Source organism: Sinocyclocheilus grahami, unplaced genomic scaffold, assembly GCF_001515645.1.
Source record: "Sinocyclocheilus grahami isolate Dianchi unplaced genomic scaffold, SAMN03320097.WGS_v1.1 scaffold792.1, whole genome shotgun sequence".
Taxonomy (NCBI): Eukaryota; Metazoa; Chordata; class Actinopteri; order Cypriniformes; family Cyprinidae; genus Sinocyclocheilus; species Sinocyclocheilus grahami.
In genome coordinates this window covers 622,267-649,148 of record NW_015505971.1, presented here as the reverse complement: position 1 = coordinate 649,148, position 26,882 = coordinate 622,267, and the positions used below count along the sequence as shown (strand labels likewise).

General features: G+C 39.4%; 1 protein-coding gene across 8 annotated transcripts in view; it reads right to left on the bottom strand.

Annotated features, from left to right (window-relative positions):
• Positions 1–13,496: 13,496 nt before the first annotated feature.
• LOC107561799 (plasma membrane calcium-transporting ATPase 2) overlaps positions 13,497–26,882 on the bottom strand; it is a 175,256-nt gene continuing 161,870 nt past the window's right edge. For 6 of the 8 annotated variants that reach the window (XM_016246288.1, XM_016246286.1, XM_016246290.1 and 3 more), the window contains 3 exons: positions 26,122–26,229; positions 24,157–24,339; positions 13,497–16,646 (listed from right to left, as the gene is read on the bottom strand). In XM_016246288.1, the coding sequence (XP_016101774.1) occupies positions 16,338–16,646; positions 24,157–24,339; positions 26,122–26,229 (600 nt within the window). In that variant the 3' untranslated portion in view covers positions 13,497–16,337. Of the gene's footprint in view, positions 16,647–19,838; positions 19,891–22,619; positions 22,789–24,156; positions 24,340–26,121; positions 26,230–26,882 lie in introns of all 8 variants that reach the window. The other 2 variants (XM_016246292.1, XM_016246291.1) reach the window with 2 other exon arrangements.

Sequence of the window (26,882 nt, the reverse complement as noted above, 5' to 3'; positions counted from 1 at the left end):
TGGCCGCCTGTGGGAGCTCACTAAATATTCATCAGCAGTGCCAGGCACATCACTGCATGCAAATAAGGCATTCTTGGGGCCTCATTTATAAAACGTGCGTACGCACAGATTTGATCATAGAGTTTGCATACGCAAAAATCCACGGCAACGTTCATATTTATAAAAAACGGTCTTTGATGTGGAAAAGAGCTTAGCGCCACGTCAGGGTCTGAGCAGACGTACGCACTTTTGTTTACCCGAGTGCTGCAGGATTTTGGAAATATAAGCCATTCTTGCCGCTTGTAAAAGATCTGGACATTGTCAGGTGCTCTTTTATAAGTCAAGGACATTAATTAGACAGGGCGGAGATCTGAAACTGTTCAGCTGCGCACAATTTCAAGATCATTGCAATTTATAGATTTCACATCTAAAAGAGAGGCGTACGCACGTTTTGTGTGCGTACGTTCGTTCTATGAATCACACGTACGCACTTCGGAGTGCACTGCGAGCGTTTTTCCAATGAAAAATCTCCGCTCTCGTTTGTCTCTCTTTTCGAGGAAAGAGGGGCAGCCATCTGCTTCCCACGATTCAGGACCCGCCGCTGCTGAGGCACGGAGGAGAATGAGCTTGTGGGGATCGCAGGTGGATCTGGCCGATGAGTTTGAAGAGGGGTTTTCCCTCTCGCGATAGTCGGCTGTGGACGAGAGTGAGCCGCTGGAGGATGATGTTATTTCATTAACATTGTCTGATCCAGGGGCCAGTGCTCTGCTGGGTTCGGCCCAGCAAAAGCAGGAAATGTCAGAGGAGGGCAAAGAAGCTGAGGCTGAGCCTTCCCTATCCTCCTGCCCTGCGGAAGGAATAGAAGAGGCCGTTTTACCTCACGCATCCATCGATTCCAGCATACGAGTTATGCCAACATCGAGGCAATGCGCGAAAGCGGTTATGAGAAGATGCCCCTATAAGGAGATGCTGGCAGCTATCTCTCTATGGGTGAGATGTCCTCTCTTAAGACTCCCTCCTTGACATCTCGCTCAAATGCCAGGGCATACGCAGCAGCAGCAGGTCGGACTGTCGCTCCATTGCACACGATGGTGATGACCTGACCTGCTAAAAGACCTGGATAAAGGCGAGGGCCTTTCTCCCGATGAGGTAGCTGAGTCCGCCGCACCACGGATCTTGCTCTCCGTGCTACTAAGCAGGCCGCCTCTGCTAGTGGCAGGTCCATGGCGGCTATGGTAGTGACGGAGGGACATCTGTGGATGAACCTAAGCAGATATCGGGAAAAAAGAAAGGGGCTTTCTTCTCGATGCGCCGGTTTCGCCTTCCGTATTTTTGGTACCTCCGTTGAGACGGTGGTCAAGAAGTTCAGGGAGGCAAAGGCGCGCTCAGCGGCCTTCACGAAGGTCCAGGTCTGAGCCCGAACAACCCAGGGGTCCTGGCCCGTCTCGGTTTGAGGATCAGAGACGGGCACATAAGGCTAGTGTCACGGCTCGCGCTCCTCCCCCACCTGTGGGTAGGAAGAATCGCGGGTCAAAGGAAGGTACGTAAAAGACCTAAGGGTTGTGATCCAGACAGGGCGTCAACGATTTTGTCCGGATCAGAGTGATACCTCAGTATCTACTCATTTCCTTCAGGGGTCTTACATCTGCCCTTATCTTCCCCTTCCTAATTCCCCTGTAACCACCATCTCTCCACATGACCAAGGTTAGGTGGGGATTTCCTGCATTACAGTCTCCTTTGCTTGACCTATGATGTTTGGTTGGTTCTATGGCTTCATAGTGACCACCTTACTGATGGTCCGGACCAGAGGCTTCTTCGGACGGGGTTCCGACGTGGCAACCATGGTGGGTGAGTACGATCCATTTCTAAACATGTGTGTGTATTTAATGCGCTGGTGGTTGTGTGTATAAATCCTTCAGCTAGCTTTCTTTGCCATGTTTCCCGAGACCTGTGTGTTTCTGTCCTTTTTCTAAGGTAGGTCCTTGATGAGCACCTCCTCTGCTGGGGTGCTCGACGTGCAGTGTTTATTTCACTCGTCGATATATGTCCAGACGGTACGACAAGCCAGGTTTCGGCTTCATACTTCCTGGATTATGCGGCCAGGTCACAGGCTTCTGCGGAAGCCTTCTTGATCATTAGGCCCCCGGCACGGCACTGCAAAAATTTTCCTGGACGTCCGGGCTGGGTTTATGCTTTCAGGCTGCCCTGTTTGGTCTACCATACCCTGAGGGGCCTCCCGATCACCAGCATATCCCCTCTTGCTGAGGCATCGAGCGGGAAGTATAGGTGGCATTTGCGAGAGCCTTCTTGTGTAATGCTGTCTCAGGCAGTGCTCCCCTCACCTTAGAGGGTTGTATTTGAGCTTGCCTCTCCCGTTTGGCTCAGTAATTCTGGGTATCTGTGAGCAGATGCTTGGAAAACCCTTAAATCCATACTATGGTAAGTGCACACATTAAGCTTTGTGCACTTTCTAAAAATCCACATAAGTGGTAAGAGTGCACTTTATGCTTTGCGCACTTTCCAAAATCCACATAGGTGGTAAGTGTGCACGTTATGCTTTGCCCAGTTTCTAAAATCCTGTATGGTAAGGGTTATGCATTATTAGCCTTGTTCCCTTTCTCTGAGTTGGTTTAGACCCCGGTAACTTGGGCTCCACTCAACTAGTGTGTCTCTGTCGACACACTCTGGAAGCATCGCTCCCCTCACCATTGAGGGTTATTGTGAGCATGGTGCTTTCTTTCGAGCGTTTAATTCTCTCTGAGGATTTGGATTCCTCACTCCATGGGCGGTTCTCATGGTAGTGCTGAGCAGTGCTCCCCTTTTATCAAAGGGTTACCTATGAGCACGCTACTCCTTCTGAATTCGGAGTTCTCCTCTCACGAGAGTTGAGTTCTCTGTTGTCCCAGAGCACCTGGAACCAGCAGCATCAGGCGAACCAGGCCCTTCCTCTGCTTCTCTGATCCGCTGAGTTTTTTGGCTAGCTTGCAGTACACTTTCCCTTCTGATTCTAACAATCGCGCTGTAGGTCGCCTCAGCTAAGGTAAATTACTGCTAGCCGTTCCAGCATTGGAACATGCTGTAGGTTGAGCCCCCTTCTCGACAGAACTGGGTGTGTTGCTCCCACAGCTAAATAACTGCTAGCTGTTCCACCTTTGGAACATGCTGTAGGTCGAGCTCACTCTCGATTGAGAGCTGGAAGTTTGCTCCCTCAGCTACAGATTTACTGCTAGCCACTCCAGCATTATCAGCCTTAGATCGAGTTGACGACTTCTCAAACATAGCGTTTTGGGATGCACCATCTCCATCTATGGGTTGCTCTTTCAGAGTGCCACGAGAACCCCTTAGAACGGTATTTTTAAAATCCATGTTATGGTAAGTGTGTACGTGAAGTCTTTGTACACTTTCTAAAATCCACATTGTGGCAAGTTCTTACGCTATTACTCTGCATTCTTTTCTAAAATCCTGTATGGTAAGAGCTACACGCAGCAGCCTCGTGCTCTTTCTGAGTGGTTTAAAACCCCGGTTCCGCCTTGGGCACCACTCCACCTATGTATCCTCTGGATACCTACTTTAACAGGGTGTTACTACTAGGGGTCTGTTGAGACAGTTCCTTTACCATATGCAGACTTAGTGCTCGCCATGGTTTCTGGCATGCACTCCCCTCTGCATGGCGGTGTGGGTATACCGTTCCCCATAGCGACCCCTAGAGGACGCAGTTCAAAGTTCCCATGAAAGGGAACGTCTCAGGTTACGTATGTAACCATGGTTCCCTGAGTAGGGAATGAGACACTGCGTCCTCTAGGTTTCTTGCCATGCTTCGGATGCAAGCTTCAGACGAAGAAGTGGATGATGTGTTCTCCCGGCGCCTATTTATACTATAGTCGCACCGGTAGTGACGTCATGGCTGTCGCCGGCCAACGTGTTATTGGTGTTTTTTCAATGTATGCTTCAGACACGGGTCATGACGAGGCGTTCCCCATAGCGACCCCTAGAGGACGCAGTGTCTCGTTCCCTACTCAGGGAACCATGGTTACATACGTAACCTAAAACGTTTTTACTGCTCTAAACTGTGCTCTGGCATTCTGAGAGTTTTACTACTACCAACTTCAATTATACAAAAACTAGATGCAGTTTGTGGGTCACCTCAAAGTCCACGATATTAAATAAGAGATCAGCTGCATGATATGATGGGAAGGCTAATAGTCTTCCGAGGCTAAACTTATGTAAGCTTGTGTACTTTAGCACAACATCTCACTGATTCTTGAGAAGTGGGAGAAAACGGTGCAAAACTGAAAAAAAGAAAACCTTGTACTCAGACAAATAAACTACATTTACAGTGGTGTGAAAAGGTTTTTGCCCCCTTCCTGTTTTTTTATTTTTTTGCATATTTGTCACACTTAAAAGATTCAGACATCTCTCCCATGGATGCCGTTTTTGCCCAGTCTCTTTCTTATTGTTGAATCATGAACACTGACCTTAATTGAGGCAAGTGAGGCCTGCAGTTCTTTAGATGTTGTTCTGGGTTCTTTTATGACCTTTTTCCCGTAGAGCCACGTAGGTTTGGACAGCTTTTTTCCCTTAATAAATGAAATCATCACTTAAAAACTGCATTTTGTATTTACTTGCATTATCTTTGTGTAATATTAAAATTGGTTTGATGGTATGAACCTTTTAAGTTTGACAAATATGCAAAAAAATTTAAAAACAGGAAGGGGGCAAAAACCTTTTCACACCACTGTATGTATCTTATATGTAATAAGCTACTGAGCTATGCATTTTGCATTTGTAATAAGCTACTGAGCTATGCTTTGATGCAACCTCCCAACTTTTCTATTTTTTTTATCAAAATTTGCATTTTACCTTGGACAGTGTAATATAACATTAACTTTATCTTTTTAACAGCAAGATGTTTTTTAAAATTTCAAAACACATTCTCACATTAGCATACAGATTTCACATGTGACCAACAGTTCCACAACAAATATAAAATATAATAATGAAATATTATCAAAATGTTAATCTAACAGAGGTGACTTCTGACGGTGGTGAGGAAAACCTGAATTTGTAGTCACAGTTACTGTATTAAAACAAACACAACAAACAGTGAGTATGTTATTGTTTATGAAGCTTTTATTCAAGATTCACATTTAAGTATTTTGATATATCATTGGAGCACAAATTATCTATTTTCTCTCATCTCAGAACAGTATGTCTGCTGTGCATCTGGCGTCATTGGCCCATCACCACCGTCAGATTGACAAATTTGGCATTTCTTCCACAAAACAAATGGAGTTCATGTAGTAGCCTTTTTTTGATGCTAGATGCTAATAGAACCTGCTTCAGGAGAATAAAATGATCTAAACATTTCAAATAATTTCCTCAGAGACTGGAAGATTGTGTTGACATATCATGGTTGTGACACAGGAACTATTAACATTAGGATTGAAAATATTCTAAAACCATAAAACTGACCAGAGCCTGCTTGACACTGATGTACTCTGCAGAGGTGCAATGTGGCAAGGGGGTCCCTTAGAGCGACAGCTGCCCCTGATATTGCCTGATTGTATTACATTTTAATGAATGTCTGAAGGTGTTGACAAAAAGTGGGGACACAACTTTGAAATCTTATGAAACCCGTATGTGTCACTGAAAAACAACCTTGCTTTGATATGAGATATTATTAAGTGTTGCTTTTGATAAAACAAGCTATTTTTCATCATAAACAAAAAACATTTCTATCCATTTTATAGCATATGAATGATTGTACCCTTCTCTGTTGACACTGTTTTAGATGTAGTGAGAAGACAATAAGTGTCATAGATTTGATATAATAATGATAAGATACAACTGAAGGGGATCATTGTGTAACATATTCTATCATTAATCCCTCATAACATTTACAATTGATTTTCATTTAAACCTAATAGCAGTTACAATTTCTGGACATGTTTTGTCCCATGTTTCAAGAATCAGTGATGTCTTTAACATCTTCCCAACCACATGGTCCTGATAGACAGAGATAGAAAGAAAACTGCTTGTGGAATGAAGGATTTAAGAACATGTAGCATTATTTTTTGTACCAAAGGAATAACAGAGGAATAATCAAATATGAAGCGGCATTTTTTGTTTATCTCCTCCAACACAGTTTGCATGCAACAACAATGCTTCTGTATTCATGTTGTGAAATAGATCTCTTCATTTTGTTAAATAGCTTCACGCTGCTTGCTCGACCCTATAGCGGTGGTTAATCAGACTCTTCCAGTGTTCAAGTGGCACTCTGCTGTCACCTTGAGGATTTTTCGCTGGTCTCTGTGATGTTGCATTTGGCATTGACTCCTTCCATCACTCCTGCAATGCACTTATAGCCATATAGACAGATTGCCCTGTAGAACTCCTACACCCAACCTCATTTGGCATACATAGACACTTTCTTACCACTTTGCTCTGCTTCAAGGTGGGACTGGGGAGGACACTGTGCGCTGCCTGGTTCTGGAAATCTGTCCATTAGATCGCAGCCTCCTCCTAGGTCACCTGAGCCAGTTGCAGTTTCATGTCTACAGCTTTACTTCACTTCATGCAGAATTGCCCAAACCTGGACCAGCATCAGTTTCTCTTTAATCATTTTCCTTCTGTAATGTTAAACTGAGAAGATGAATGTTTTAGCCTGGCTTATGCTGGTTATATATCACTGTGGCACAGCTGAAACTCTACTTGCAAAACAGCCATCTTTGGCACACATGTCTTTGTGGTTCTCTTCTTTTTCTATGTTATATGTTCAGGCTTTGTATGATTGGACGGTCAGAAGAGACAGTCTCAACCTAGTGATGGCTACAATATCCTCAATAGGATGAAATACTAGTACACCTATGCCAGGGAGGTCAAACTCAGCTCATGTAGTGCCACAGCCCTACAGAGTTTAGCTCCAACACACATACATGTAGTTTTCAAATAATCCCAAAGGACTTGACAAGCTGGATCAGGTGAGTTTAATTAAGGTTGAAGCTAAACTCTGCAGGGCCTCCGGAAACTGAGTTTGACACCCCTGATCTGTCTATTTTTTGGTGACCCTTACCAAAATGTAGTATACTTCAAGTTTATTTGATTAAGTATACTTAAGTAAAGTTCAAGTATATGTTTTAAGTATACTTTATGTAGTAAGTATACAAATATCAGTGTACTAGTAGTATACTTGTAAGTGTACTATTTCAATACTCATTGGCCCACTTACTAGTATATAAAAGTATACTTTTAAGTATAACAGTAGTAAACTTTGATTTTGATTTAATCAAAATGTTTAGTTTGTACTGCAACTATACTAAAAGTGAACTTACAGGTATACTGATAGTTTACTAATGAAATACTTGTAGTAGCATTTTTAGTACACTTTGAAGTATAGTCTCAGTAAACTACTAGTTTAGTAGTTTTATACTGCAAGTATACTCGTAAGTTTTCTTTAAGTGAACTTTACATCATACTTTAAGTATACTACTATGTCCCTATTTAGGTATTATTTATGTCCCTATTTGTATATATTTTGTTACATGAATATCTGAACATACAAAACATCAAAAGAACAGGGTACCTGCTTGTAAACAAAAACATTTTATTCTAGCTTCATGCATTCTTTTTTTAAACACTTGAATGTGGATAAGTTTCATAAATAAAAAATAAAGAAATAAACAACATTTTGAACAAAAAGCTGAAAAAAAGACTATGAATTGGATTCAGAATGATAATCATAATGTAGATGAAGTCGATCAACACCCCAAAGCTTGACAGTTATTATTACCTCTTCATTGGTCGACATTTTATTCCATAACGTTACACAGTTTTGATGCTGTTTTATGTCTGATGATGTGTTAGAATACATGTGGAAGCATCTGTTGTTTTCGGTTTCTTCTTTACTTGTGTTTTTTTGGAAATTCTGTACAGAAGATGTGTACTAGCTCCCCCTACAGTATAACAATGAAAACACAGATTCTAGGAGCACAATTATTGCTCAAATATATTTAGACTTTTTCTAAGTATAAGTCAAGTATACTTAAATGTCATTTTAAGTGTACATAAAAAGTAGACAAAGTATACTTTCTTATTTTTTTGTTTAAAAGAAGTATACTAATAGCACACTTGAATAAACTTCTTTTTCGTAAGGGGAACCCTGATCTGTGACACTCTTAGCCAATCACTCCAGCTCCTATAGCTTGAATTAGTGTTCCTCGTCTTTAATAGCAATTTTAATAGCACATCCCTGCCCATCCAGTCAGCTTCTCCTGTCTCAAATCCACCTGCTTAATGGAGTACCCTGAAGTACTTTGGGGGCACCCACTCTTACAATAGAGCACCGGTCAATGTCCAAATCCTGTACTTGAGAATGGAGAGCAGCGAGAACTGAGAAGTGTGTGCGTCTGTTTACACCCTGACATGGCGCTAAGCACTTCTCCACATAAAACACTGCATTTATAAATATGAACGCTGGATTGGATTGTAGTGCATGCACACTATAAGATCACATTTGTGCATTTTATAAATGAGGCCCAATAGCATTGTTTGCAAGTTTGTTTGTTTTTTGTTTTTTTAAGTTTAAATGAATGAATGTTCGTGCTTTTGAAAATGTTTGGTTACATTTTAATCTATTATTCATTGATACCTGTGCATGTGTGCAATTCAACTTGCATTATTTGTATTAAAGTTGTATTATTCTCGGTCAGTGCAAGTGACATCTCTTAACATAGCTATGGCAAAAAAAAAAAAAAACGATTACATGTGTTTATGTAAATAAAATCATTAACTATTATCAGCATTCAGAAGACACAAAGTGAGACATAGCAGAAAAACAGCCAGTCATTACAGTATAATGATGTTTAGAAGTGAAATTGAGTTATGATTGAAAAATGCATATCTTCTTATATGACAGGGCAAGGATAAACAGACCATGAATATGACCTTTAAATAACTAATCATGTATGACCATGACACACAACAGTTCCTGAGTGTGATCATTGCATTATCAGATAATAAAGTTACCGAAAAGCAAAATATTGTTCCATTGATCAAAACAAAATTACATTTGCCATATGAGAGAGGGTAAAGTTGGTTTTGACCCCAGGATTTTCTTTTTTTAATATATCAATTAAAGACTCACCAAGGCAACTTCAGAATTTCACCACAATAATTTCCTTTCAAATCTATGAGATTATATTGAAAGAAAATATAAATGAGGAACAAATGACTTCCAAGAAAGTCAACAAATATATTTCCAAGAACAATACATCCCTTCTTTAGAGGTAGCGCTGCACTAAAGTAGAGCGTCAGGATGATGCAGCTTGGGCTCCTGTTTTAGCCTGAACCTCATCATCATTATGCAATAATTGTGATTTTCTTTGGCTTTTTTTGAGGGCTACAAAGAAACTGTGATTTCCAACACATCTTAATTGTCCTTTCATTCATATCATAAAGACATCTTTATGGTGCCGAGTAAAACACACTCATGTCTTAATGCTCACATCATGCATTTGATTGACAAAGAATGCAGACCTGTTTACAGAGCTGGTCATCTGACTTCACATGCATCATTTTTATATTTTCACCCATCAGTTAAAGACTGCATCATGCCTGCATCTTAATCTTTGCTGTGAAGATTCACTGTTAGTGTTGTTTTGTACTCAACTCTGCCCTCTATTGCTTTTAATATGAATAACAACAGACAGTGACATCAGTGAAATTACAGTACATATATGTTTGATTTGGTTGATTCTTAATGTGTCGCTTATTTAACACACCTGATTCAGATCATCAGCTCATTAGGAGAGAGATCCATGAACTGAACTGCGCGTGTCAGATGTCAGATAAGGGAGACATGCAAAACTAGTCATAAAAAAAAGGTGTTCTTTATAATTATCCCATTAAAGGATATGAATCTGGAGGGATCCAGACAGAATGCATGACATCAGAGGACTTTATGTCAAACTCTAGGCTAAGCTTGGTCATGAATGTTGACTGGGCGGTCTCTGTCTGTTTATCCTCATTTACACAAGCCTTTGCACACTGATGCTGGAAATCACTGGTGGCTTTCTGGAGAGCATACTTGAGATTATTTCATAGTTTAATTATAATGTGAAGAAACGGGTCATATCATAGAGACAGTATAAACCTTTTAAACCCTTTAAAGTCTTTTCTCTCTTACACACACGCACACACACACACCAACATCATCAGTTGCTGTTTTCTGACTGGTTCTTCATGAGATGTCTGTTGTAGCAACAGTCACGCATTACACTTTTTTTCAGAGGCTAAAATTCATCACGAACAGCCACTGATAAGTGACTACCTACTACTGACAACAAAATAAATGCTACAGCTTATTTCCTTACGTTTACTTTCATTTACGCTTTTAACCCAAGTATCTTGCAAACGAGGAATACAACAAAGCAATTCATCTTAAGGAGGCAATAACACTAGACTGTTTTAAATTGTATCCCGCTGTCCAGGCAGGGTTAGAAAGATCATGTTGTGAGTTCAGCCAGAAGAGCATTGCAGTGATCCAGTCTAGAAACGAGCAGGGCCTGGAGGAGTTGTGTGGTCTGCTCGCTCAGGAAGGGCCTGATCTCAATTACCTGATCAAACTTGCATCACTGTGTTGTCCGCTGGTCAGCATAGATTAGCCAGTGGTTTCTGGATGATGTGGTTGGGATTATTGTTGATGATTCGAGCTGGATGGGTGAATTTTGCTGTACACTTAGACTGTGTGGAACAAGCTTTACTGTCATATCAACTAATGATTTTTTTTTTTTTATCACGTATTGTAAAATAATGTAAACTATATAATATAAGGGTCATTCCACGTAATCGGTGCCTTTTGCGTCCCTAAGAAATAATCAGACATAGAATTAATATAACAAAAATATAATTTTTTTTATTATTAAAAAACATAACAATACTACGTATTATTTCATCAATATTACATCCAATTAAAGTCAATTAAATATTATTTTAAATAATGTAAATAGCATTTATACTGATAAGGTAAGGATTTTGGCCTGTCCCTCACAATGATTTTTCTTTTTCAGCAGGACTTTTAATTTGCTAAATGAAGGCAAAATAATACAAAAATCACATTGTTAAGCAATTTTTTGGCAAGCATCCATTTTTTTCCTATAAAATATAAATAATTGTATTGGTGTCCCCTGATTTCATGTCAGCCCTGTTACCCTCATCAAAAAACCCTTGTAAAATCATGTACATTCAAGTGGGATCACTTCTAGGAGGTTACATCATCTCTCAACCAGGATTCCTACACTTAAATCACAAGCATGTTTCTCTCACTCCTCTATAATGTTCTATTTCTGATGATTTATGAGGCTTGACTGAGGGAGGGACATCATGCGCTGTCAATACTGTTACCATTATTAAAATGTACATTTAAACAATTATTTATTACATTTAATATAATCGAAAAGTAACATGCTTTTTTAAAGTGTGAAACATGTGCTTTTGTGAACTTGACTATTAGCTAGCAATTAGAAAATTAGTTTGAAACCGTCAAACCTGTTACTGTCAGCCCTGTTGCGTTTCAGAGTTACAGGTTTTGAACATGTGGGCAGTTAGGGTGATTAGGTGTCACCCTTTTTTTAAAGATTGTCTGTGTAAAATTCAAACATTTTAAAGGTCACCCTGGGTGTATTATTGAGCTAATTTCTATATCATTCAGTAGCATATGAGCATCAGTTACAATTTTAATTAGTATTGTTACTATTACTATTGTTGTTGTTAATGACCGGGATAAGATGATCAGTCTTAATAAAACCATTTTTGTTTCCATAACTCATTGTCAATAATGCAAATGTAAATTAAATTACAAACAAGAGCAGCAAGGTGACTGCAGACCCTCAAGACTAATTGTAAAATTGAAACCAAATTTCAAACAAACAGATGGACACATGATGTAATTACAACACCCTTAAAACATTAGATCTCTTAGAAATGCTATGCGAAATCAACAATGAACTGATTTTAACTGAAAAATTGACTGTTTACTAATGTCCTCCTACATTATCAGCACTATTTTCCTGTTTAACATTGTAAAGCTGCTTTGACATTCTGTATTGAATAAAGCGCTAAATAAATGACTTGACTTGACTAACTATGCCAAGTAAGTGCAAAACAAAATAATGCAATTTAAAATGGTAAAACGTTACAGTATTATGTAAACAAACGTGCAGTGTGCTGAAGAATGCGTGTCCTGTCATCTCTGTTACTCTGGTCAGTCCTGTGACTATGACATCAATCCTGTTACTGTCATTCATTTCTAAATTTAAAAAAAATGATATTTAATTCAGCCTTTCAGGTTTTTCCATCGTAGCTTTAACTATATTTTATTTTTTAAATATCTCTCTTGTAAAAATATAGCTTTTCTTAATTGACGTGGTCACCGGCCAAAATTAGGATGTTCTTGGTCAAGATGATTTGATTTGATATCAAGATTTGATATTTTTACAAGAGAGATATTTAAAAAATAAAATATAGTTAAAGCTACGATGGAAAAACCTGAAAGGCTGAATTAAATTTCATTTTTTTTAAGTATATTTTTATATTTGTTATTAAGATAATAACAAATATAAAAATATACTTAAAAAAAAAAAAAGAAACAATCCCAGTGAAAAGAGAGACTAAAATATGTGAAAATTATCACATAATTCTAATTAAAACTATAGTATATAGTAACACTAACAGGGTTGACAAAAATACCAAAATATGTGGCAGAAAAATAGTCATAAAATAATAAATCGCATACCCTGAGATGGCACAAGACAATTTCTTGCCATTTTAAGGTGTCTTCATTTCATGGATTTTTTTTTTTAATGTTTTTATTTATTTATTATTGATTGACAAATTTAAAATAGGAGTAATACTAATAATAAAACTAATAAATATTAAGAACCAATAAAATGACAAAAGCCCACAACAAAATTACTAAAGCTTTAACTAAAATGAAAATGAAAGCAGAAAATCTAACAATAAACAAGTTCAGTTAGTATCTTCATGATACTGAAATAAAACGGGCATTAATTTGATTAATCAGATCAAGTGTCTGTATGGCAAATGCTCTTCACTAACTTAACTCTTCCTTACTTTTGCATTTTATTTATTTATTTTAAGCCGATGTGTGAAGCTCACACGTGTGTCCTATAACAGAGGACTGTAGTTCCAAATCTATAGTTTTAGCATCTCAAAACTGCAACTGTATGTGTTGGTTTAATATTAGGTTAAATAGTGCATTTATAAAATGTAATAAGATGTACTTTTAAGAGTGGCTCAACTGAATATGATAACAAATATAATTACAATAGAGCCCAAATAAAAACAACAAAAATATAAACTCAAACTGACTACAACTATTCGCAGTAGAAACCACGTATACACAGCTTGTGGAGTCACATGATATCATGGAGAAATCCCAATGAATTAAAGCAGATAGACATGTTAGAGATGAAAGATCACACACGCGCGCGCGCGCACACTGCTCACGGGACACGGGTTCATGCTCCTCGGGGAATTTATTAAGTGCTTGTATTTTTGTCATTTTTTCTTTCATTTCATTTGTATCACTTGCGCTCCTGTCTGGAATCGTGGTATGGTCAGTGAAGCAGCAAGAGTCAGTTCATGTTCTCAGGCTAGAAAATCATTTACATCACAATTTTTGTTGTTGTTGTAGTTTTACTGACTTGGAGACCACGAACATTCCAGCAACACACTCTAGGGTAGATGAGAAACAATCAGAAAGCTTTTTGCATAGTATTAAATGAACAAAGACATTGAGTTTTATTTACAATTATTGTATAGATTATAAAATTCATAAAAACAAGATGGATGAACACTTTTCATTTACCCATAAATTGCTAGTGCGCCAAAAGTACCTGTGGCGTCGTATGCTCTTTGTTCCACAAAACGCATGCTGCTAAGTACAGTACATAGAAGCTGATGTATTGCAAGAAATATTATTATTCGTGATTATTAGAATGCTGTCATCCTTCTGGTTTATTGGTTAAACATTTTAAACTGCATCCGTTATTAGGCCCGTCAACACAGGGCCAGAACTAAACTGAATTCAACTGAAGTGGCCAGTCATACCGTAAAAGATCTCTTCTGGAGTCATTGCAGTCCACGCACCTTTCAGACAAACTCCCCTGCGGCACCTTTCAACAGGTGTCAGAGGTGATTCTTTTGGTCAGTGCACAGAATGATTGTGAATGAGGCTTTGACATGTGTTAAAGGGATAGTTCACCCATCAGCCGATCAATTGAAAAGATCAGTTTGTTCATCATTAGCTCTCTCACGAAGGTCGTGATTTTCTGTAGATAATTCCTTTATTTTTAATCTGCTTCTGTTGTCTCATGTGTCTTTAGAAGAATAGAAGTCATGCGGCTCGCTTCTCTGAAGCTTTCATGGTGCTTTTGGAACGGCGTGTGGGTGAGTAAACTATACCTTTAACATGATAAAGGGCAAACGATTTCTGGGGGAAAAAATACAAATCTGTCTCAGTTTTACGTATATATTTCTCTCGTTGAGTATGCCTGAGCTAACAGTTAAAGCTTGTGCACCTTATCTTGATGAGTAAATCTGTCAAAAAAGTTCAATTTAAGAACAATGGAGAAAAATGAGTTGCATATTAAGTGTATGACATCATGCCTTTCCAAATCCAAAGAACATAAATGAATACATGGGCGACTTCATAAGTGTGCCTTCCGACAGACCCCCGTTTGTCCTTTCGCTTCTAGAGTACAATAAATAGTTAACGACTAGTGAATACTGTTGAGATGCTAGAGTATATTTACTGACTGCAGGAAGACAAGCTTGATTTGAACACAGAAGCACATCTAAATTTACACCACAGAAATTCATTCATATCCGGATAGTGCAGAAAAGGATCATAAATGTATATATAGATATATAGATATTTTTTTTGTTGTTGGTTTGGGTTTTTCTTTTTTTCTTTTTTTTTTAAGAAAAGAGTCAAAAGCAACATTCCTTCTTTTCGTTTCGTTACATGATAATTCATAATTCAGTTGTTCAAAGTGTCGTCAGCTCAGCAGCTGGGTTCATTTCCTTTAACCAAAAGAAATATACAAATTAAATGTCAAAAAGAAGAATCAACACAATAAATCACAATATTTGAACACAATTTTGATTTCCATACAGAGATGCCAGATATAACTTAGTTTACATGTTTCCAACATAAAACCCATCGCAGCTTCTGATGGTCACACGGAACTGAAACTATTTTATGTTAAATAGTATGTACTTCTAAAGAAGATATTTAAATCCAATCTGATATATCTGCTCACGTTTGAGGCAGACCGCAAGTTCATCGCCGAAACCTTCGAAGCCAGCCAAACCGATTGGATGTTTTCGGGGTGCTCGGAGCCGTCGATCCCGACACTTGTTTAATACTTCGATGCCACGTGAATTATATATCCCACTATATTTTGGTTTCTTTTGTTATCTTCTAAAAATATCTACATTATTTGACAGAATAGCAGGCAAGTCCAGCGCACAATTGGAAATAAAACATCTAAAGTCAAATATTACAGGAGTACTGAACAATGTGAGCTGTCCCAACTACGTCTGCTGCGTGGTTTTGAACCCTACAAAGAAGTTTTAAACCCTACAAAGAAACCAGGACGTATCTACATGTTTGTAAACAAATTACATTCTCTTTAGGACATAAATAAGTTAAAGTAGTTATTGAAGCAGAACAAGGCAACATGCCAACAAATAAAGATAAACTCTGTAAATATATATTTATAATATGTCTATAAATATATATGTACGCTTAATAAATTCTAATGGGTTTCTCTTTTTCCGACAGGTGCAAATCTACTGTGCAAGTTCGGAGTCCTGCGACCTGGATACACCTTAATCAATAACCAAATAAATCTATACAATTAGATACATGCCACACACAATACTCACAGATCAGTGAATCAGAGAAGCCGTCTTAAAATAGCAGTCCACCGCACATCCCATCAAATCAAATCAAAACCGTTTAAATAAAACTAAAGGTTTCCAAATAAAAACCTGGGTAATGTACATTCATGCAGGAGCAACGATAATAGCTGAATTCGATTTAAATTACTTGTAGTCGTTTCCTCAGGAAGTGGGAGCGGTGCGCTTGCGCTCTTGTATTGTTTTTCGAGTCGCTCCGCGATCGTCCGAGTCATTCGTCGTTCATGCGTTCAATAAAAGAATGTGGCGCGACCACACATACAGTCAAAGTACACGATCCGCGTTCGTGTGCACTCCGGAGCGCTTTTAAACGTAGAGTCTAAGATGATTCTTGAGCGGTCTCCCACGCGAGGTGGCTAAAGCGATGTCTCCAGACTATGAAGTGGGCTCCCGGGACTGGAGGAAGCAGCAGATTTACTCGTGTCGGTCGTCAGGTTTATGCCACTGTCGATGGCGTTGTTGTTCTTGTTGGGAGATGAGGGCTGACTGGAGTTCTTCCTGGCTGCCTCGTCGTCAATGTCGGTGTCGTCTATGAGAGGAATGTGAGGTGTGGAGTCCTCTATTCTAAACTCTGGATGAGTCATGAAATTGTGGATGGAGGTTCTGGATTCGGGTTTTTCCAAGCCTTCGTAGAGGGAGCTACGAAATGCGTTCACAACACGTATCTGCGTGAGGAAAGAGATCGCTGTCAAAGGCTTGGAAAGTGAGCTCGGAAGACCCCCCAGTGGCACAGTGACAACAGGAGGAGGGAAAAAAACATTTGGAAAGCATCCCTAATTCACGTATTCTACCGTGCACAGTTTAAGGATTGCATCGAAAAGAACATAACTCAAACTCATGGTAAAATAAATAGACTGGAAAGGAAAACATAGGCAATGCTCTTGTGTCCCGTACAGTACACAATACAGTCTACAATGTATGGTCCAAAGTGTTGTATACCTAGAGACAAGCATTGTTAATTCAACAAAAATGGAACAAAAGAAGTAAGAAACAAAGGAAAACCAAAACGTCATGCAAGTTGAACACATCTCGTGGAAAGTTGGTAAGAGGAGTAGATTAGATATCGAGATCCAAGATGAGGTTCAAGGTAAACGCAAAGTCAAAGGCAAACAAAAGAGAAGTCATATACAAAGATTTAGATAGAGCATGACAGGGACAGGAGAGCCTATGCTTTGAGAGCATAGAGTCACAACACGATGATGGAAGCGAACCAAAAGCTTGACAAGCCAACTCAACGACTACACACAACATGCAGCTCGGGACAACACCATGTGGAGATGAACACAGGCACACAGACTGTGGAATAAGAAAAGAGACCAGAACAAACACAAGTCTGTTCTTTCAACAACTCCATGCGTCTCTGTGTAAACACTCAAGTATAGGCCGAAGAGTTTTGTTCAGATTCACGGAACTACACTAAAAAATAGGAGAATCACTTAATGAGTTGTTACTGTGTGGAACTGAGACTTCCTAGAAATATTGTACTGTGCTAGTTGGGAGTAGCAAATATTCTGCTTCAAAGGGTACAATTACGAACAAGCAAGTACAAAAATCTAGGCATAATTCTCACACTAAACTAATGATGCATACAGTCTATGGTCCTGTTCCACAACCTTGTGAGCTGCCTACCCAGACAGCAAGATGTCAAATTCTTCTGGCGAATTCTAAGGTCCTAAGGCAATCCCAGAATGCATTGCAACAAGCTTGGTGTTCATTTTCATCCAAGATGGTGGTTGAGAATTTTTTGTATGTTATTCAATTCTTCAGAGCATTGATAAAAAGTTAATAGCCAATATCTGTCTTGCCTGCTTATTAGAGCAAGGGTATCCAGACCTGTCCCTGGAGCCTTGCTGAGGTTAACTGACTAATCAGGGTTGGAGCTAAACTCTACAGGACAGTGGCCCTCCAGGAAAAGTTTTGGAAAGTGTTGAGTTGTTAGCTTAGCAACACGCTAATGTCAGACTAGCATTGTGATCAATTCTTCTTCAAGTGAGGAATCAGAGTTCACTATAGAACGTTTTATATCTGTCAATTATGAGATTCTGTTTGGCTTGGGATGCTACCTTAAGGCAGGGGTGTCCAGTCCTGCACCTGAAGGGCCACTCTTACACCCTCCTGCAGAGTTTAGCTTCAGTTCCAATTAATCAAGATCTTCAGGATGACCAGAGACTTCCAGGCAAGTGTGCTGGGGACAAGTTGAAGCTAAACTCTCCAGGACATTGAATTTGACAGCACTGCCTTAAGGGGTAGACGGAAAAAAAAATCATAAGTTTCTAAGGGCCAGTTTTAGTACACGGGGCAAATTAGCGCAAGAGCGCAATTCCAAAACAGCGCCAATGGGCATGGAAATTTCTGCTGGGGATTTACTAACAACATACAAATTAAAGAACAAAACGCAACATCTCATTTACATAACTGAACGACGCAATATACCAAGCACAGCGCAAATTAGCGTAGTCGCAAATAAAGAATAAAGAAATAAATAAGCCACAGTAAGTTGAAAATAACCGGAGGCCAAAAAATATAGGGTTGCAATAAGTTTTGATAGAGCTGGTATTGAGTGACTCCTAGTTGAGGGTTCCAAGTACTCTTTGATTTTCTAAAGCAAATTAAAAATAACATGGCTTGTCAAATGATATGTTCGGATAATGTGTTCTTCTGGCATTCCAAATAAATTAATATGTGTGGAAAAAAATCCTCTCCCTTCTACCCTTCTCTCTGTGCCTCTTCCTAGCAGCAATAATTGCAGCCATTTTTAAGCGCAAAACAGTTTAAGACATGCTTTTTTGGGCATTAAATAATGGCGCAAATGCCAGTAATCTGACGAGCACAAACATTAATAAATCTCGTTGCGTGATTCATTTGAATACTCTCCTCCCATAAATTTTGCGTCTGAAAGGGAAACTCCTACAAATGCATATTCAATAAGGTCAGGTGCAAAAATAACTGTGTCCACACCTTTTCAGCGCTAATTCTTCACTGCCCATCTTTAGAAAAACCTGACAGTACTATTTTAACGGCAAAAGATGGTTTGTGCTGGTGCAAGCTTATAGTAAAACTGGCCCTAAGTGTCTATACTGTTGGTTACTAGCAGACGCTCCTACTCAAACTGTACCCGCATCTATGAACTGCCCCAACTGAAAATGAGTAACCTGAAGCCTTTGCCACTGTCCGTGTAAACCACTCTCTTGGAGGGAGATGCCAGAGCGAAGGTCAGGAGCTCGATAGGGTTTGGAACTGAGCCTCTATCATACCACCAACTACTGACCTGCTGAACATAAAATTATCGAAATCAGTGAACTACCTCTAACGACCATCAAACTCGATTCTTACCTTCTGTCCTGGTAGCAAATAGCACGCTTTCAACCTAGCTAAGAGCAAACTTGCAAAGCCAACACAAACGGGTCTGAATGACAGATGAAAACAAATGTCAGAAGGAATCACATAGATGAAGACTGGCCTAACGTTTAGTGAGATTCTGCAGCTGTCAGCATCACACAGCAGACTACATGACCAACAGAGTAAAGCCACGAGACATAATGGGTCGCTGTGGGCCTCGGATCTACATCACACAGACGACAAATAAGACAAGACTATGGGGAGGAAGAGCCACTCTCTTCACACGTCTCCGTAGCTGTGTGGAGAGAAGAAAAGTAAAAAAAGGGAACAAAACAGCCTCCCGTGATCAATAGAGTAACTTCAACAATGCAGCCTAGAGCATTTCAGAGAACATGTCAGGCTACAGCTGAGTGGGGAATGGTACAGTTGGCTATACTTGAATGTTTACCCAGCCTGGTGAGTTTGTTGGTGGAATATTAGTTAACATCAATTTTGCGACGGACAATGGATGGACTCACAACCTGAAATTCACTTCGTAGGCTGCACCCTTTGTCCAGGGCTCTTAGCACTCTGGGGAAAACAAACACATGGTACATTGAAACACATGTTCTTCTGAGAAGTGGGTTAAAGATGATCTGATAAACAGTGTCATGAAGAGTAAGAGGAAATCACAAGCAAAGCAGATTTTCAGGGATGCCCTTTGACAATACTTTACACTAATTGCCTATGTCTAAAGAATAAGAAATAGTTTAAGAGCTAAAAATTTCAGTTGGATCCAATAGGTAATGCCTGATTAGAAATGTCTGTCAGATCTTCACACTGAAGCTGTCGGAGCCATAACCCTGTGGCCAGTGCGCTGACATATGGACACACTGTCCTATTGAAAGTTAAAAAACACCCGAAAAATATAACTTAAAAAAAAGCTATCCATTGGTGAAGTACCTGCAATTTGTAATCTGTGTGAGTAGTGCACAATTTGAAATCTGACATTTCTTATGGAACCACAGAACGTTTTTGAGTCAGTCATCTGAGCCGTAAATGCAATGTAACTGATATAGAGTGTAGGACTACAAAAATATTAACTTAAATTAAAAAAAATAAAAACATATTATACTATACAAATGTTATAGTATTACCACCCTTGGTTGAAATGGAGGTTTTTGGGGCCAGTTATCATCCCTTATCTGAACCCTGAGCACAAATCCTTGTGAAAATCTATTCTATCTGTTTTCTTTTTATTTATTATATAATTAAAAAAAACAAAAACCTTGGTATGTGTACTGCGTTAAGCTAACTGAGACTTGTTATAGCACTTGCATATCATTGCTCTTTTGTTGATTTTGTTTGCTTCCATTGTCCTCATTTGTAAGTCGCTCTGGATAAAAGTGTCTGCTAAATAACTAAATGTAAATGTAAATCCGGCCAGAGTGTGCAGTGATTCTTTAAAATTCACAATTAACATAATGAAATGGCACACTAAATGGTGCTAAATGTCTTCATACTTCATAATTGTCCAAGGACCTGTAAACTCTGAATTACTGTAATTAAAAGGTTCCAAGAAATCATGCCTTTATCAAAAGCTTGTACATTTGAAACTGGGAATTCTATGGCGTTTTATTACAAGTCATAATGTGGTGTGTGCCTTGTTTTTCATTTACTTTGTAAGAGTGTATCGTGGTGAATTCATGTGATTAAAGGGGACATCGGATGCCCCCCTTATGAAAATTAGCCATGGTTTTATTCTAGTAAAAGTGTAGTAACCATGTTTTTTGGCATATTGATTACCATTTGTATAACCACAGTTTTACTACAAATATCATGGTTAAACTATAGTTAGTGTAGTAAAACCATGGTTAATCTGTAGTTACCATGGTTTAACAGTAGTAACCATGGTTTTTTGGATGTATTTTTAGTAAAATCATGGATAATTTTCGTAAGGGATATTTTCCACAAATTGGATAATGATCCTTTAGGATATTCATGAAATGTCTGCTAAATACGTTAGTTAAAATTCCTTAATGGTTGTGTAAAACAATAACCTTTTTACCTTGTCATAAATATTTCTGTATACGGCGACATGTTTCGGTGCATGTCTCTTTAAATGTTAATGAGCTATTCCTCACCCGTTTTTTTGTATGTTCAGTGGCACATTACCATCAAAAACAAAATTAACCGTGTCCTCAGTGGCTCATACAGTATGTCAGGAGAAAATAAAGACTCTTAAACACCTGCATTGCCTACAAGACATGGCTGAGGGCGGAAATATGCTAATACAGGACAGTCTGTCAGTGGCCGTGGGCGGGACCCGAGCAGTATGATGTCATACTGCTCAGAAAATCAAAACGGCTTGATAATTGAGACTGTTTAGGTTTTTTGGGGATTAAAAAAGAGGATTTTTATCATTGTAGGGTGGTTGTGTCCACACACTGCTAAGACATATTTATATGCAAATACAACATAAAAGTAAATTTTGCATCCGATGTCCCCTTTAAGGATTTTGTTGTCAATAATAAAGCTGTACATGGATCCATTTTGCTGTTGCCATAGAAACAAATCATTTCTGACTCAGAGAATATGAACAGCTCTGAGTAGCTGTTGTCTCATAATTATGGTAACCCTCACATAAGATTAATGCAGCATTATATTTACAACAGATTGCAGAACAGAGCTTCTTTCTAGAATCTCTGCTGCAGAGCTACTTCCCTGTGATGCCTTTTTCATAATGTTTACTGTTCAGTGTTCAGTCTGAAAAGTAATACTTTGCACTTTGAACTTTCATGACCTACATGGATATATTTAGGTAGGGTCCGCATCTCATATTTTGCAATGTTCTGGCTCCAGATTTGTTATACCCCTGTTGAAAAAACCAACATATCCAGGTTAGGTATGTTTTGAAGCATTGGCAGCTGGTTTGCACTGGATTAAGCTGGTCCTTAGTTGTCATGAGCTGGTTTTAACTGGTCCTGAGCTTGTTATAAACTGGTCCTGAGCTGGTTATAAGCTGGTCCTGAGCTGGTTTAAGCTGGTCATGTGCTGGTCCTAAGCAACTAGCTCCTGCTCAGGACCAGCTCATAACCAGCTTAAACCAACTCATGACCAACTAAGGACCAGCTCAAACCAGCAGCCATGCTTCAAAACATACCTAACCAGCTGTTTTTTTCAACAGGGGCATAACTGTTTTAAAAAGAGTTCAAATCTCTTTGAATCCAGTCATTTTTTGGTTTCATTATGATTGGCCCACTTCAGGTCTGGAGTCCAAGGGCATCCCTGACAAACACCCAAAGAAGAGTGTCACTCACGCCCAGAGGGAGCAGCAGTGCTGGTAGGAGAGGAAAGAGCATTGCACAAGGACACGTGACTAGGACTAGAAACATGGGTTACATCCTGATTTTGACTGGTGGTGGAGGACTGGCGTCTCAGAGCCCCCTGAAAGGAAGTCCCGCTCTTGAACGTGTTCACTACCTCGATCTGGAAGAACGGGGAGAGAAATACATGGAGCAATGCTTCATCACATGGACATGGTTTAGAAGACTATGACAGGCCCTCATCACACATTAAACACTTCATCTGAAATTAGCACTGAGGCTTTGATGGCTTTAGAAAGGTCCTCCTCCCCGCTGCTGCAGCTTTGACAGCAGTCCTGATGAACGCCCAAAGACCCTCGCCGCAGGACTGCATAAGAGTACTGTTATCATATCACATGACAAACAACAGGCCATAGCAATTCACCGTAAATTATCTGCATGCCACTACCAAAACTCTGTCGCATGCAGCGCATTATACAACAGTTAGTGCTGCTCCTCTAATCTGATTGGACAGATGGCATTCCGTTAGTGCAGATATTTAGAATATGGGATGTTTTTCACTGTTCGCTACTTGTCTGTGTTCGTAGTGTTCCAGATCAGTGTATGTGAGTGGAGCTGTACTTATTTTGCCTGGACCGAGAAGCAGTGGAGTGGAAGTAAAGTTACAAAAGTCTTTGAGCAGGTAGGGCCAATCTCTGTCACTCCACTCATATACACTAATCCAGTCTGTGTGTTGCTTTGATGGTTGAGTCTGTTTTCAACAATGTAATAAACTGGACAACTTTGTCTCAAACATCATTAAACTGTGTTTAAAAGCATCACGACACTCACAACGGTGCTATTGGTCTGAATATCAGGACTCATGCCCAAATCACAGCCGGGATGCTATTCAGAACAACGTCGTGCTTGTGATTGTGATATTGCTTAAGGACATGATTTTAGACTGGAGTGAAATATTATTGCAGGAATGGCGTATGAATGATCTGAGTGGGGGCGATGTAAACATATTGGCTTTGCTCAGTGAAAAAGTAGTTCTAACTAACTTTTAAAAAAACGTTTCCAGTGTGGGCACGGGTTTAGAAATGCAATTATGTTGTTCCTAAAAATTTACAGCACCCAGAATCATACTTAAGTTTTATCTTGAGGTTGTCATTGTAATGTAGATCTAATTATGCAAAACGCTATTCAATAAATGACTGTTCAGTTGGAATAAAAAAAGTGTTTTTCATGAAAGGTGTACTGACAGGCCATGATCAATGCAACAGTACTGAAGTCTTGTGATCAGCGCTGATGTTTGTGCCAGTAATGGCATTTGGCAGAGCTGCGGTTCAACTTCTGCATTGTTCTAAATCTGTCCGTAAAACACACTGCCAGCCATGCAGATGGTTGAATCTCAAGTACATAATTACAAACACAACTGATGTTCCAGCAGAAGTATAGCTAATTCCCACAGATGCCATTCGCAGAATTCATACTGAATATTTCAAGCGGAAACTTTCGTAGCTTCCCAAAGGCTGTCAGAGGTGCTAACCTGAGTCTGGATTCTGTTGAGGCCTCTGAACCAGAGGATCTGCCCTCGCCGCAGCTCCCTCTCAGCGTGATCGATCTCCTCCTGGTCCTCATTCATCTCCTCCTCGTGCATTTCATCCTTCTTTGACAGCTGACCAGCCCCTCTGAGGAACCTCAGCTTGCTGTTTGGGATTGTTGAGATAACCTGACCCAGAGCAGGACACACGTGTATGGATATTAGAACACTATAGCACACAAAACAGAGCTCGATCCTCACAGATCCAGGTGAGGAACAAGCCATGTGTACTGCTTGTAGAACATCAGGACAGCTGTATAGTTATGCTGGCAGATACTGTTGACAATTCGGATGGCAAAAAGAACACTACCAATGAGATACATACAGTAGGCTATATTGCTCACAATTCCTTCATATAGAAACTGACCAAACAGTGAGTTTTCCGTGTCACTATTTTTCATCCATGGAAAATCTGAAAATCTTTGAAGGCGATATTTTGGCTGTGACCCTGAAAATATTCCCAATTAAGTGATACTAAAATCTGAAGCAAGTTCTTAAAGGGTTAGTTCACCCAAAAAAGAAAATTAGGCTGCGTTTTACTCACCCCCAAGGCATCCTTGGTGTATATAACTTTCTTCTTTCAGATGAATCCAGTCTGAGTTATATTGAAAATTGTATTTGATCTTTCATGCTCTATCGTTGCACTCAGCGGGTGTTGCATTGCTTCAGTCCAAAAGAAGTTAAATAAAAATCACCCATCCATAAAAAAAAGTGTCTCACACGGCTCCGGGGGGTGAACAAAGGCCTTCTGTAGCGAATCGATGCGTTTTTGTAAGAAAAATATCCATATTCAAAACGTAATAATCACTTGACTCTAGCTTGCGCTCACTGTTGTAAACAGAAGCAGCTCCGGGAGGATGATGTATGAGGTCAGCGCTGCGCAAGCGCCGCTCAGAAGTGATGAACGCGGAAGCGCAGCGGAGAGATCAAAACAAAACAACGGTCAAGAATTAGAAGTACAAAACGAGGATGTGTAAAGAAGAATGTCAGAGGATTTGGATATAATCCAAGAGGAGACTGGTTTTCCTTTGCTAAAGTAAGGAAACTTTGCTTCCTTTGATCCTGTTAACAAACGTTGGTTTTCACAAGACTCATCAGCGCATGCGCAGCACTGAACTCATACGTCATGCCCCCGGAGCTGCTTCCGTGTACAACTGTTGGCACAAGCTACATTAAAGTGATTATTATGTTTTGAATATGGATATTTTTCTTACAAAAACTCATCGATTCACTACAAGAGGCCCTTGTTCACCCCCAGGAGCCGTGTGAGGCACTTTTTTTTATGGATGGGCGATTTTTATTTAACTTCTTTTGGACTGAAGCACTGCACCACCCGCTGAGTGGCATTAAACAGCTTGAAAGATCAAAGACAATTTTTAATATCACTCTGACTGGATTCGTCTGAAAGAAGAAAGTCATATACACCTAGGATGCCTCAGGGGTGAGTAAAACACAGCCTAATTTTCATTTTTGGGTGAACTAACCCTTTAAGAACTTGCTTCAGTAAAGCAATCTGTCAGCCTCTCAACATTGACAAAAGAGCATACTAGCCAATGGTAAATTCCATTTATTTACAAGGGATTAAACATTCTGTCATTATTTACTCTCTTTCATGTTGTTCCTCCAACTTTTTATTTTTTCAGTAGAACATAAAGAAGATATTTATTTTTTCCATACAATAAATATCGAGAGGGTACAACACAACACTAGACCTCACTGACCTTAAGAAAAAAACAAAAAAAACCTTGAGATGCTTTTCAAAACAACATCTTTTGTGTTTAATGGAAGAAAGAGAGTCGTACAGACCCAGGTTTGGAACAACATGAGGGGGAGTAATGACAGAATGATAATGTGAACTATCCCTTTAATGAAGACCTTGTATGAAATAAGAAAGAAAAATAGTGGCATTACCTGTCCCCAGACCAGCTCTCCCATCCCCAGGAACACACACCACATCCACTTCTCCAGGTCCAGAGGAGAACAACTGAACGGTTTCCCTCCAAACTGAACAATCACGATCTGAAATCATGTCAAAATGGAAACATAAGGAGTGCTGCGCTATAGATACACTTATTTAAAACCTTTTAATGAAGACTGAATTATTACTGGGTCAAAGAACCAAAAATAAATGAATAAATATAGTCGTGAACAAACTTGAAACTAAACTTAGTGAGAGGTATATACCACTGATTGACATTTTGTCTCCTGTTAGTTGTGCAACATTTACATCTTATAAACCAGCTATGCTCACACCATGACACAATATACAGTGGGGCAAAAAAGTATTTAGTCAGCCACCAATTGTGCAAGTTCTCCCACTTAAAAAGATGAGAGAGGCCTGTAATTTTCATCATAGGTATACCTCAACTATGAGAGACAAAATGAGAAAAAAAAATCCAGAAAATCACATTGTAGGATTTTTAAAGAATTAATTGGTAAATTCCTCTGTAAAATAAGTATTTGGTCACCTACAAACAAGCAAGATTTCTGGCTCTCACAGACCTGTAACTTCTTATTTAAGAGGCTCCTCTGTCCTCCACTCCCAGCTCTCTGCAGGTCATTCACTAGGTCCCCCCGTGTGGTTCTGGGATTTTTGCTCAGCTCTTTGGTCTTGGCCATAGTGGAGTTTGGAGTGTGACTGTTTGAGGTTGTGGACAGATGTCTTTTATACT